This window comes from Contarinia nasturtii, unplaced genomic scaffold, assembly GCF_009176525.2.
Source record: "Contarinia nasturtii isolate CC-2019 unplaced genomic scaffold, AAFC_CNas_1.1 Cnas_scaffold_187, whole genome shotgun sequence".
Lineage (NCBI taxonomy): Eukaryota > Metazoa > Arthropoda > Insecta > Diptera > Cecidomyiidae > Contarinia > Contarinia nasturtii.
In genome coordinates, this window is record NW_022197544.1 from 9,874,296 (window position 1) to 9,888,626 (window position 14,331).

The window sequence follows — 14,331 nt, forward strand, 5'->3', positions numbered from 1 at the left end:
CAATGATTCTTTAATTGCAATGATCATAGAAATTTGGGTAAAAGTTTTTGAATTTCCATGACTTACGAGATCTAGCACCGTAATACAGTTCCACTTGGCATTTTTATATTTTTTGAGCATGTATAAAACACGCAATGGAAATTACTACGTAAAAATAACTTGATTTAATCGAGAAATTGAGAACCAAATAATATATAAATAACAAATTTTACAATTCGTGACCATAAATAACCTGCTAAATTTATTTTAATGATAATTATAAACTTACAAACAAAAATGAATCTAGACAATGCAAATTTAGACAGTAATTAACACAGATAAAAAAGGACTAAAATTATTGTAAGAAAACAAATTTAAATTGAATTTAATAATGTATGTAAATCAAAAACAAAGAAGAAAAAATAATAAAATAAACCATGATGCATGGATAAATTATATCGTATACGATTATTATTTATGGGAAAGCTTCTTGGCGTACGCATCTCTAATTTCATCAGTTTGGGATGCCCAACGTTTTTTTTTTTTTCATATTTCAACATCGGTTTTTGCACCATATTCTACGATTCGTGCTGTTAATAAATTGGCGACTTACCTTAACATTTGGTTTTTTTTACAATATATTATGAATTTCATGAGGAGCCCTCTCTGGATTTGTTGAAACTGAATCGTGGATGGATCAACTTTGAAAAACATTGAGTACTTTATTATTTCGTTTGTCGATATAAAAAAAAATTGTTAATCAATGTAAAACGGTTTCCATTGTGAGGTCGTTATAATTATTATTTTATTAGTATCCTTAAAAAAAAACAATGTTCATTATTTCATTTGCATTTAGTACATTTGAATGAACAGTTCTGTTGGAAACTTTCACAGACTGTGTTTTACATTTTTATTTTCGATGATGTGTTTTCGACTATTTATTCTATTTTACTACACATAATGATAATGACATTTCTCTCCTATTATTGAACCGGTTGACCGGACATTTTTTGATCGACTTTTGCCTTTCGAGCCCTAACAGGACGTGGAAATACTTGAGTTACACTATTGAAGTCTGAATTGTGGAAAATGCGAGCGTTTGATATAGCTCCAAATAATGGTTGGGATCTTTGTGCCGCATTGTTGCCGGGACATTGCGCACACGGATTATTGCTACCTTGTTGTTGTTGCTGTTGTTGATATGGATAAGGGGTACCGTATTGATTACCATTTCCTCCATTTTGTCCATTGCATGGAAAGAATACAATTGGAATATATCCAATCATTCCATTATTTGGTGGATTTTGTTGTGTTGATGGGTCTGTTTGGCTCTGTGATTGGCCATTTGATGGAGATAAGCCAGTTTGCGATTGTTGACTACCACCTGATGGTTGAGTTGGTGAGGTTTGTTGGCCAGTACCTTGTGTATTTGCAATGTTTGAGTTAATGATTTTGGTCGAGCAACAGTTGCTATTGAACAATTGATTAATCAATGATGGATTTTGTATCAAATTTTGAAAGTGTTGACTTAGGGCTGGATTTTGAAGAGTATTCTGAATGGCCATCGGAAGTAAATCAATGGGGAATGGGAGTACATACAAATTTGTATTGGAAATTTCTACCAAATTTGGATTGTATTCATTATCAAAATTAGTAATTGATCTTGATGCTGATTGTTGGTTCAAGGTTGGTTGGGGTTCAAATTGGGTTGGATCCGGAAAATTGTACATACCTTGTTGTGATCCTTGTGTAGGTTTTTCTTGTTGTGATCCTCCTTGCTGTGGTCTTTGTGGTTTCGCTTGTGGATCTTGATTACCCTGCGTCGAACCCTGCGGTCTCCCTTGTGGATCATAATTTCCTGAACCTTGTTGTGACTGCTGTGAACCGCCCTGCTGTGGTTTCTGCGGTCTTCCGTGTGGATCTTGATTACCCTGCGTCGTACCTTGCGGTCTCCCTTGTGGATCATAACTTCCTGAACCTTGTTGTGACTGCTGCGAACCGCCCTGTTGTGGTTTCTGCGGTCTTCCGTGTGGATCTTGATTACTTTGCGTTGAACTCTGCGGTCTACTTTGAGGATCATAAGTTCCTGAACCTTGTTGTGACTGCTGTGAACCAACCTGCTGTGGTTTTTGTGGTCTCCCGTGTGGATCTTGATTACTTTGCGTTGAACCCTGCGGTCTACTTTGAGGATCATAAGTTTCTGAACCTTGTTGTGACTGCTGCGAACCATCTTGCTGTGGTTTTTGTGGTCTCGATTGAGGATCTTGATTACCTTGCGTAGAACCCTGTGGTCTTCCTTGTGAATCACCGCCCGTTTGTTGTTGTTCTTGTGGCCCAGAGGTGGGACGAGGTTGTTGTTGCTGCTGCGATAATCCACCAATTGGCGATCCAGATTGTGGAGACGAAGTCGGTCTGGTTGATTGTTGTGTCTGTTGTGATGGTCTTTGAGGCTGTTGCGTTGAATGTGATCCTGAAAAACACACGCAATTATATAAATTCTATTAATTAAAATATTTACCACTGAAAAAAAAATTAATGAATTTACCTGGACCTGGAAATACAGGATATGTGGTTACTTGTTGAGTTACTGAGAAAAGTGAGTTACATTATCTGATAAAACGGCCGAAAATTTTCGGTGAAGGGAATTCATAAATGTTTACCTGGTCCATGAGTTGGTCTAGTTGGATGAACAGTATGTGTTGGTTTTTGAGTTTGTTGCTGTGGTCTTTGTGTTTGTCCACCTTGCTGTGATGACTGTTGTGGCTTTTGTTGCTGTGGATCACTTCCGTGTGATGGTGAAGTTTGTGTTGATTGTGATTGTTGATCGGGTCTCGATGGAACTATTGTGATGCGGTTCAATTTTTAATGATTCAGATAGATTAAATTTTTTAATGAAATGAAACCGCTACCTCTGATCAATTCAAATTACAGTAAATGAAACACCATTATATTGAGATAGCAAAATAGACTTTTTTAATGTCAATCTTTGTATGCATTTCGAGCAGTTTACTGCTCATCATCAGCAACACGACTAAAAATCAAAACATACAATCGTCAAATCATAATCTTAAAAGTGCGAACAAAAATCAAAGTACAAGTGTATTGCCGTCGGCATTTTTTATATAGAAGAAAGAGAGAAACATATGAAAGAGTAAGATATACATCGCAAACAAACACCTCTGCGTTCGGAATGTATTTCACATATCAAAAATGAAGACAAATAAACACCATTTAAGTTAGAGTGAATAGGTCAGATTCAATATTTCCTAAATCCAAATTTAAAGCATCATCGTCTTTGTGTATATACATGCTCTCGTACGCATCCAGTTTGCGCTCATCGTTGACTCGTTTTAATAATTTAACGTTATCTATTGTTGTACTAAAGTGTTGGTGTTCCAGTGCATGCAATGCGAAAGCCGACTTTCTCGGTTCATTGTTCTCGATGTATTTGAGATGTTTGCATAACCGAATTTTTTTGACGATTGTATGTTTTGATTTTTAGTCGTGTTGCTGATGATGAGCGGTAAACTGCTCGAAATGCATACAAAGATTTACATTAAAAAAGTCTATTTTGCTATCTCAATATAATGGTGTTTTATTTACTGTAATTTGAATTCAGATAGATATTCAGTTTATCTCACTCAAAATTTTCCAAAATCAACCACTTTCATTTCAAGTTGGAAATGCTTTTTTCGATCTTAATCAAAAACATAAATAAATCGCAAATGTGTGTGCCAAATGTTGTAAATGTCAGAAATAAATTTTAAATTTTGAAGTTCTTTTATGATTGAAAGTGATGATGGTGATTGTTTCTTTAATTTTCTAAAACTATTCTGATTTCTTACCATTTCCACCAGAAACTGGATGGCCATGACCTGGATATGGACAAGATTGATGAGATTGATCTTTACATTTTACAAATGAATGAAGAATGAGCACATTCGACCATAATGATGAACGGTAATAAATCCAAAACAAAATGTATCACATATTGGTGCGATTATGGATGGTGATGATACGAAAAATTAAAAAAAAAAAACAATGAAATGTCTGAGTGATTTTTACATTAGACGAGTTGTATGAAATAGCAATTATGAATATGTAAATGAATATTCATTTGAATGTTTGCCATTTTTATAGTACCTGGTTGGTATCCTTCTCCGTGTGGACCGTTCACTGGCTCATTTGGCCCTGCATAAAATATAATTCATAAATAGTAAATATAACACTGAAAATTATGAATGATTTACCGTTTGGATCATTTGAACCTTCATATGAGCCTGTAAAATTGGATAAAATAATGCAAACAATGTTTTTTTTTTGAATTAGAAACTAAAATATTGTTTTAAAAACCTTCATATGAACCTCCTTGGTTATTATACGAACTACTGCCGCTACCACTTGTTGAAGAACCTTGATGTGATTCACTATAACTGGAACTGCTCGAACTCGAACCTGTTGCGTTAACAGAATATACATAACCCAACTTTTATATTTTTTTTAAAGAAAAGCTTGCAGTAAATTAATATACGCTAAAAGATTACGAATATGTAGCATATGATTTTAATTAAATACCTTGTTGAGGTTTGTTTGTTTGTGAACCACCTTGATTTGAATTATTACCACTGCTGCTGCTGCTACCACTTCCGCTTTGTGTTTGTTGTGATTGATTTGATCCTGAATTGATGTATTTTTTGTGAATATCACTCATATTTATTCGATGTCAGGGAAGACTGAGTGCATGAAGAATTCTATATAAACATTCTTAACTTCGAAATCGGAAATGTTCTTTATAAAAACTCATTGTACTCCGTTTTCTCTGATTTAATGTCATTAATTTGATATTTATGTCATTCAGTGCAATTGCTTAATTAGTTTGCAAGCAAAAATAAAAATATAGCTATCTAGTTGGTAATAATAGTAACTAGATATATTTCAATTATGTTAGAAGTGAAGAGCAGAAGATAGATTACAAACCATCAGAACTTGATGACGACCAACTCCAACTACTGCTGGATGAGCTCGATTGGCCATTATTTGGATCATTGCTTGAGCTGGAGCTCTGACTTTGAGAGGAACTACCTGGTCCACCATAAGACGCTTTTTATTTTATTTTTAAATTAGCAATATGTAAATGTTATTGTATACTGGCTTCTCAATTATTAATTATTGAAAATTATTCTCGTTAATTATTTTACAAAGCTTAAAAAGTATCCACTAATTGCAGTTAAAATCAAATTAGACATTCTTTTGAAGCATTAGAACAAGCTGAAGCATTGATACACTTTTTATTCACTCATTTTACCTTGATTTTGTGATGGATAACCGCTACCTTCTGATTCTTGATTTCCAGTTGGTCGTTGATTGTTACCTGTATCGAACATATATCATTTTTAGATCAACATTTGGGAAAATAATATAGTCGATTGATTTACTTGATTGTCCATGTTGATCTCCGGGAGATGGTTGATGTTGATACTGATTACTTCCAGAGCTCCATTGTTGATTCTGCTGACCATTGCTTGGTTTTTGTTGGTGCTGTTGTGGTTGTTGTTGTTGTTGTTGGTGGTGCTGCTGCTGCTTTTGTTGGTTTTCATCTTTGTCGCCTACGAATAACATGAAATGCATATGAAATGATTTTGTAGAATGAATTAAAATGGGCTTCAAATCTAAAAAATAATGTGTTTTTTTTTTAAATATTACCATGTGAATGGGTATGGGTGTAAGTAGTCATTGATCCATGATGAGAGCTCATATACTCTGTGCTGTGACTATGACCGCCACTGTTGCTGCCACTTGAACCTTGTGAATTAGATGAACTAGAGCTTCCTGATCCAGATTGATTACCTGAAGATTGACTTTCACTACTACTGGAAGAATGTGAGCTAATAAGGTAACGAATGAAAAACACAATGAATGTCAAGTTTTCTGTCAGAAATTGGAATGAAATTCAATTTCACTTCAGCGACTATTGAATTATCTTCATAATACAAACTTTACAGTGCTACTGACAATAATGACAAATAGAAATGAAAATTCTTATTACCTAGATTGACCTCCACTACCATTTGATTGATCGCCACTGCTACCTTGGCCGTGACTATGTGTTGAAGTAAATTCGGTAGAGTGTGAACCATGGTGGGATGAGAAATGTAAATCTTTAGCATCATCAATGTATAATTCTTCTTGGTATCCATTACTGTTAGATTGCTGATAGTTCTGTGCACTCGACGATGTTGTATATTGAACATTGTAATTTGAATCTGCTAAATAAAATGAATAAAGTTGAAACTATGTTGTTAAAAAATATAAATTAAAATACTTACTAAACTGTTCATTATTTGGAGCACTATTGTAATAATTATATTCACTATTTTGAATTGGTTGATTATTTGCCGGATCTTCAGCCAAAGTATCGGTTTTTTGGTTATACTTTGCAATCTGGATTCAATATAAATAATTGTATTAGTTGTAGTTTTAAAAACTTTGTATTATTTCGATAATGAAAGCATACCGGCACGTATGTTCCATCTGTTTGTTTTACCAATGGAACATTTGGAGGAACTCCACCTTTAACCATACCACATCCAATCGGAAAATACAAATCTTGCCAATCGATTGTTCTTCCTCTTCGTTTTTGATTCGCCTCATATTTCAGCGAACTAAAATAATTAATAGTTGTATTAATGCATGTTGAACTCTCTTCGTACCAAAGAGAATTTGACTCACTTGTCATATAATTCGTTTGGATAAATCAATACAGGCTTCAAGGCTTCAACAGTCCGATATCCCTGCGAGTCGGCAACATAATGTGTCGCTCTCAATATACCATTTTGATCTATATAACCATAGCATCCATATGTGACCCCATCTGGTCCTCGAGTTTCATGATGGAATTGACCATCCGTTGACACATCATAACCATAGTTGTATGCGCCTTTGATTAAAAATTTATTTATTTTTCAATCCATGATTTATGGTGGCAAGAGCAAATTAGAATTACTTTCATGCTTAGCATAGCTTTCATATAATTTAAGAAAAAAAATCTTGATAGTTAATACATAACACATTAATAACTTGCAGTGTATTTCAGATTTTTTCTTCTTAAACTTTATGACACAATTAATACAATGAGTCGAAAATCAATGAAATTATCGAAATAAAACTGAACGTGTATATTTTTAATTTTCGTTTGGTTTGAAATGAAGAAGAATCCGTGTATTTTTACTCATTGAAATTAAAATTTTAAACTTACTTCGATCGATATCAGACGTATGGTATTGTGAAAGTCTAGTTTCTGGATTATCAATATTCACCAAAACAGTTCCATCACTATTCTTATAGTCTTTAAATTCTGGTCGATATTCTATCTGGGCATTTGCTGTTAGTGCACTGACTACAACCAAAACCTACGAATTAAAACAACATTTCATAATTTATTTAAAAAGTTCTTTCCAACACGTCGTCTATGCGTTAGATTTGATTGTTCAATCGGCGACTTTGAATGGCTTTCATGTAATTGCAATTTGCACAAAAACATTTTTTTTATTATTTAATGTGGTAGCGTAATTAGACCGTACGCAGCACAAATGGGTCATATATTTAAACACGACATTTCCAATAATTATGATTTCACATTACATCTAAAAACATCTATCATAATAATACCCAAATGGTTAAATAGCGGACTTACACGGAGTATGAGCGGAGCTGTGCGGAGATAGACGAAAACAGCATACAACGGATGAGAGTAAATCGGATGAAAGTAAATTAGTGTGCGCGCAATGGTTACTATGCGTACGCATATTCTTAATACAATTCTCGTCTATCTCCGCACAGCTCCGTTCATACTCCGTGTAAGTCCGCAATTCAACCATTTGGGTATGAAACGATATCTGACCACACACGCAGAATTAATGAAAAGCCACAAAAGTGTGATGATAACCTGCTCTTTTACAACGATTCACAAATGTTTTGAAATAATTCCACTGTTAATAAAAATCCACAAATAAATGTTATAAATAATATATTACTGACAATATTCTTTTTTTGATTTGTCATTTAAACATTGAATATCCTACATTTGTGATAACAATATACAACCATATATTTCATTTTTAATTCTTTCAAAATCTAAAGACATATATATTCAACACTCAGTTAAATTCAAGCATACAGTAAACCTAAACATGTAGCCATTTATATACAACTCTACTGAGTCACGTCGAATTTAAAATGCACTTCTCGTCGTTGCACATTTTGCATACCCGATTAAAGTTTAAAGATTTTCAAAGATAACTGTGTTGAAGATCTCATGCCTTTCTTATCAGATATGCCCAAAGTAAGTGTGAAAAAATATACATTTTCTTCGAATTCACTTATTGAATTTATAATCTTTATTATCCGATGAATTTTATCAGATAAACTTCATGCCCGTCGAGATTATAATCCGTCTAGAGTATGCTGTCAGATCAAATATATACCTCATATATGTCAAGTGCTAACTTCAGATTAATATTACCTCGCATTAATTACACAAACGGACTTCGTTGGTCTGTTATAAATCAAAGAATAATTTACTTTGAATACTAAAACATGTCCATGGTTTTCAAATCACTTTTTTACTCTTTTTTTTCTTGTTGGATGACGAGACGAGAAGGAATGAAAGAAATTTATCAAAATGACAAATTGTAATGAGTTAAATATCATGGAAAGCAAACGGCACGCATTTAAAGGATTAACGAGCGAATTACTTGTGAAGTTTATGTCATTTGAAAAACAAAAAATTTAATATTTTTACTCATGACTTACAATTCTGAATTCGGAAGCAATTAGATTACTATGAAAAACAGTTGGATACATCGTCTCACTTTTGTCATTTATTGCTGATATCGTCTGTGGGAACTATATTTTTTAGTAAAAATTCACTTTTTTTTTTAATTTTCTAGCCGAAATTGCCGTAGCGTTATGCTGTTATGAAATCACTTTTTTATTTATATTAACTTTTGAAACTGTGATGAAACCGTATTCCATTGTGTATTTGTGGGTGTGTGTGCGTAGTTTTAGCATATGTCATTTGATATTATCAAATTGATAATAATATATTGGTTTCGTATAATATATCATATATAATATATGCATATCTTTTCCTCTCTCTATCACTAACATATGTCCTTGAATTTTCAGATTGTGGTTTATTATTCAGTGACACATATCCATAGGTGGAATTTATATTCTATTATTGGTACTAATTTACCGGTATTTTAGTTAAAATAATGTTGTTCAAACTATTCTCTTCTTAATCCATTTCAAAATCTATTGGTGACATTTTTTCAAATACATTTAATATTACTTTCGCTTTTCATATTATGTTGTTGCATTTCAACTGAGCATATGCATTTTATTCAATAATTGCAGTTATCAAGACCCATAATTATAATTAAAAAAAAAACAATGAAAACTTCTTCTTCAAATACACACATTTTTTCTCTCATTTTACTCAAAAAATATATACAAGACTGTAACATAACTCGATTTTAAAAAAATCGCTTTAAAAATAGAGGTGACTAGAGTGATGTGATATATTATATAAAAGCGTCATTGAATAAATAAAAAAAAAAGAAACAAATGTGACTAAAGATACATGCAATGTGATGATACTATATGATTCATTGTCTACCTTGATCGATCGGATTTATGTTAACCTTTACCGAATAGCATCATATAACTAAACATAAAATTTGATGATTTACATTCAAATAGATAGATATCTTTACATATATATGTTCGTTTGAATAATAGATTAAGACGAAGAAACTACTGAAAAACTTCAATAATAAGCAACGAACTCTCTTGTAAATGTGTTCATAATTGTTCTGTCTAAACATAAAAAATAAAATAAATTATTTAAAAAAAAAATCTTACCAAATAAATCAAATAACACTTCATATTGGGTTTGTTAATTTGTTAACGCACTTTTTCTCGGTAACGTTTTGATTGAGCAAAACGCGCGAACTTTTAAAATTAACTGATATAAAAATGGCACAATATTATTACACTAGTACTGAACAATAATAGTCAATATATTTTATTGAATTTATATTTTGTTTATCGAATATTACAAGAGCTCTATAATATATTCAACATATTTTAATATAATTTAAGAAAATAGTATGCGAAACAAAAAAAAAACCTATAATATAATCGACACGCAACCGACCTAATATTTGATATGAAGAAGAGATTCTTTCGTCTCAGCCTTTTCTACGAAACTGGCGAAAAATCGGCAAAGAAACTCATTATAAATGAAAAATATCATCAACGCGTGCTGCTATTTAATTCTATCTATTTCATCGAAGGTTCTCTCTTTTCTCGCTCTCATCACACCATAGCAATATGTGGACACAGAGAGACGGCCTGTGAGCGTGTCATATTTACTATTGCTCTTTTTTGTTGATGTTCTTGTTTTTTTTTGTACCACGGCTGCTGTTGCTGTTATAAAGATGATAGCATTATTGTCAACAAACAAACAGACATATAAAAGATTGTGCTCATACACGTCAGTAAATCCATGTTCGTGAAGCATCGTAAAAGGAATGCACCACAGAGTTAAACTATTACTGATATCTGATTTGTGTGCTATGTTTTTTTTTTATTGCCTTTGTTCTCCCGTAATTCGTGCGTTTTGATTTCGACAGCACATATATGAAAACGCAGGCAACTGTTGCACTGCATTCGATTCATATTCTTGAGGATTTTTTTTTCATCAACATTTCCATAAAATGAATTAATTCAATGCTGAAGATTGTGGGGAAACACGCATCAAGCCAAGGTAACTTTGATTAAATCTATTAAGGATAAAAACACTCAAAAATAAAATAGCGAGAAATATTAAGTGTAATTTATTTATTTTTTGAACATACATTTTCACAGTTGGGCTTATATAAATCTTAAAATGAAATTTACACATGGCCAATTTTTGTAAACCTTCAAATAAATTGTCAAAATATAACGTTCAACACTGATATTGTAAAGTACTAATCATGAATCTTGTCTTACTAATAGCTTCTTTGGTTTTTTCAAAAAGTGAATCCTTTCTTCTTTTTGTTCATTTTATAATTTCGTTCCATACAAATCAAACATGTTTTAAAAAAACGATTCTTTCGGAGAATACTATTCCGGCGATGTTAATTGAGTTTGGTTTCAACAACGAAAAATTGCAAAATAGATAAGTTTTCAAAAACGCAATTAAATGGAAAAACGATGTAACCAATAACAATATGCGATTACAATAAGTTATGCCTAGTAATACATTGCGCCTATGCCAATTTCAGAACATGTAAGAAGAAATATGTATTACTTTAGATGCATTATTAACTTTAATTTGTTTTCAATGTGCAGTCGAAAGGAACTGATTGATTTAAAACTGTTTGCGCGTCCCTTTTGGAGGATGAGACATGGTAAAAAAATTGTATGAACGCAATCAGCATGAACAATGATTTTAATGCTTAAAAATGCATCGCTGATAAATAAAAAGTGTTATTATGTGTTCAATGTCGTATTGTTTTCATTTGTTCATGCAAAATAATGCTTCAACCTTTACACGGTAGGATTGATGTAGCAAATTCTGTATCTGTTTTTTTATTTAAAAAAAAAAACAATCAAAATGACTTGCTGCATTTTTATCATTTACTTATTTTACTTACATATTTTATCCATGGTATGAATCAGTCGACATTCTGCATGGCCATGCGTGATGTCTGCATATATATATATATATATATATATATATATAGATATAGAATTGGATGTCGGTGTCACTTGGTAATCGATATATGACAATAATCCGCATAATGCGGAATGGGGTGTTGGTGTTTTGGTTGAACGTACTACATGTGAGCAGTTTAAGTTGAACAAAGTTTGCTCTACTTATTCTCAACAATATAAGACATACAACATTATATTTGATGTTTTTTTTTATTATTTTGACGGCAAACGTCCAAAAGTGGCCGATCCCATTTATACATTATAATCCGCGGTAATTTTCGTTGTACATTTGTCAGTCAAATCAACAATTGCAACTGCGTTCGCACTCGTTTTAATTCCTGTGTACAAATTGAAAGAAATGATTTCTAGAACACATCGATTTTCTATTTAAGATCGCAAAGTCTAGAGTCAATGTTTTCTTTTATTTTGCGTTGAGCACATCTTGCATAAATGATTGCATTGTAAAATCGATAAATTGATATAATAATCATATATTATGTGGATAAAGGCATTGCAGGCATTGAATACGCACCTTTATTAAGATTAAACTAAGCGTACGGATCAAGATTTTTAATGCTTTCTCTATTTGTCCATCCAGCATCTGCCTCATTTAATTAACCATCTTAGACAAAGGAACATTTTACTCTTTAATGTACACTTGTGGATTTGTGCAACCAATACCAATTTGAAATTTCCGTTGCAATAATAATCGCGTGTACGCACCACAAAACGACACAAAAATATGTTTTATTCTAAACGTTGAAGTGAAGTCTTTGTATTTTCTGCAAAATAAATATTAATCTAGCGAATATACAAGCTTGTCGCTGATTTGATGATCTGAATGCAAAAGCCATGTTTTTTTCTTCTTCAAAAGTACGCACAGGGTACAAAAAAACACGTACATCAAATTTATGGATGTACATTGTGTATATTAAGGTGAATCGAATTTTTTGACATTGCTTCTAAACGGCAACATGAATTTGTGCTAATTCACAAACACAATGCACCCTAATACACATATTTAGATTATGGATTATTTCTTTGTAATATATGCTCTGATCGCAGTTGCATACGGGTGATAATAATTATAGACCTGGGAAAATTATACATTCTATTGATGGCCAAGCAGAATGTATGTACTTTTCTGTGGAACGTAATAGAATTGAAAATCATACGTGTTCGACTATACGACAATGTCGAGATTGTGTGTACATCACATAATGCCAAGCAAAGGAATGCAAAACAATGGTATATTGTTATCAATCTTATGACTTAATCTATTTAATGTGATGAATGTAGTTATTTTGCTGGTACAAACATATAACGTTCAAATAATTTGTAGTGGGTATTTTATTGATAATGAACGCTTCATCGGATGGTTTTTGGTAAGAAAGACAACGTTGCATTTTGATATGAATCATTACACACTCCTACAAAGAAAATTGTAAATTTAACTTCTTGCTAAATCTGCCCTCGTTAATCTCCATGACCATTTGAATGCATAGAGAATCATTAATTCTGAATATTTGTTTTTTTTTAAATGAATTTTATATTAAATGCATGTGATTGGCTTTAGATTGGCCATTTGTTGTATATTAAATAATATAAAATATTAAAACAAGATTTGTATTATTACGGTGACTTCAACGCATCTTCTGATACTGATCTTTTATAGTAAGAACTCTGCAAGTAAAAGTTGGGTTAGATGTAGTTAAATTCATTTTAATTTTGTTTACTCTTTTCAACGAATACGTACGTAATTTTGATGTGATAAAGACGTACATAAAATACTTGAGCTGTGATTTGCTTTCGTTTTATCCTTTCATTTATTTAAATTGTAACATATAATTCATATCCTTCAGCCAAATAACAGTAAATAGATCCTCGTAGTTTTTTTTTTGTTTAATTTTGTTATGTAACAAAATATATTTGATATTATACTCACAGAAAAAGTGGAGGCGGTTTTTCCGCAAATTATTGTAGCAACAGCAGAGCTGCAATAAAAATGTGTTTCTTGTAGCTTATTTTGACATCTACGTACAAGTGTGTGTGTTTTGACATTTTACATTATTTGTAGCATCTGTATAAACTAAAAAACCAATGTGATGTTAATAAAACATTTTAATATTTATTTTTTAAATAATTTTAGAAATGTCATTTTGACAATTTAAATTCGTGATTTCAGAGATGAAAAAAGTGTGAAGGATTATTTTCCACCGAAATTTTCAACCAAATTCGACACAATTGCTCTGCACAAAGACAAGCCGAGATTCTGGAATCAAGATAATCATTAGCTTACCGAACTAAATGGCAGGATTATTTAACTTGTAAATATATGAAAAAAATTTGATATTCATTACTTTTTTAAAATTATTAGTGATGTCGCTTTGACATTTTTGAATCTTAATTTCAGAGATGAATGTATATAATCTTAGGATTTAAAGAATTTGATTCCAGAATCCGAGTTTAGTTTTCAGACATCAACGTCAGTGATGTTCCTAAACATCAAATGTAGATGGTGTGTTAAAATCGCTATCGCAGACTTATCTATACTTGCACTGACTAATACACATTTAAATACACTTC

General features: G+C 32.0%; 1 protein-coding gene across 7 annotated transcripts; it reads right to left on the reverse strand.

Moving 5' to 3' along the window:
- Window positions 1-493: 493 nt before the first annotated feature.
- Window positions 494-10,219, reverse strand: LOC116336712 (hornerin-like). 7 transcript variants are annotated; one of them, XM_031760770.1, is made up of 20 exons: window positions 10,199-10,219; window positions 9,904-10,006; window positions 7,235-7,388; window positions 6,709-6,916; window positions 6,494-6,641; window positions 6,306-6,420; window positions 6,026-6,245; window positions 5,683-5,864; window positions 5,415-5,585; window positions 5,285-5,350; window positions 4,957-5,079; window positions 4,555-4,656; window positions 4,333-4,434; window positions 4,230-4,259; window positions 4,123-4,170; window positions 3,825-3,884; window positions 2,640-2,819; window positions 2,525-2,566; window positions 1,712-2,449; window positions 494-1,399 (listed from the first exon to the last, which is right to left on the reverse strand). In XM_031760770.1, exons 2-20 carry the CDS (start codon window positions 9,925-9,927, stop codon window positions 963-965), a joined length of 3,150 nt encoding a protein of 1,049 aa, XP_031616630.1. In that variant the 5' UTR covers window positions 9,928-10,006; window positions 10,199-10,219; the 3' UTR covers window positions 494-962. The 7 variants fall into 7 exon arrangements, with proteins under 7 accessions (XP_031616630.1, XP_031616628.1, XP_031616629.1 ...); XM_031760768.1 differs by lacking the exons at window positions 9,904-10,006; window positions 10,199-10,219 and adding an exon at window positions 8,791-8,856 and having other exon boundaries at window positions 6,026-6,242; XM_031760769.1 differs by lacking the exons at window positions 9,904-10,006; window positions 10,199-10,219 and adding an exon at window positions 8,791-8,856 and having other exon boundaries at window positions 4,957-5,061.
- Window positions 10,220-14,331: the final 4,112 nt, after the last annotated feature.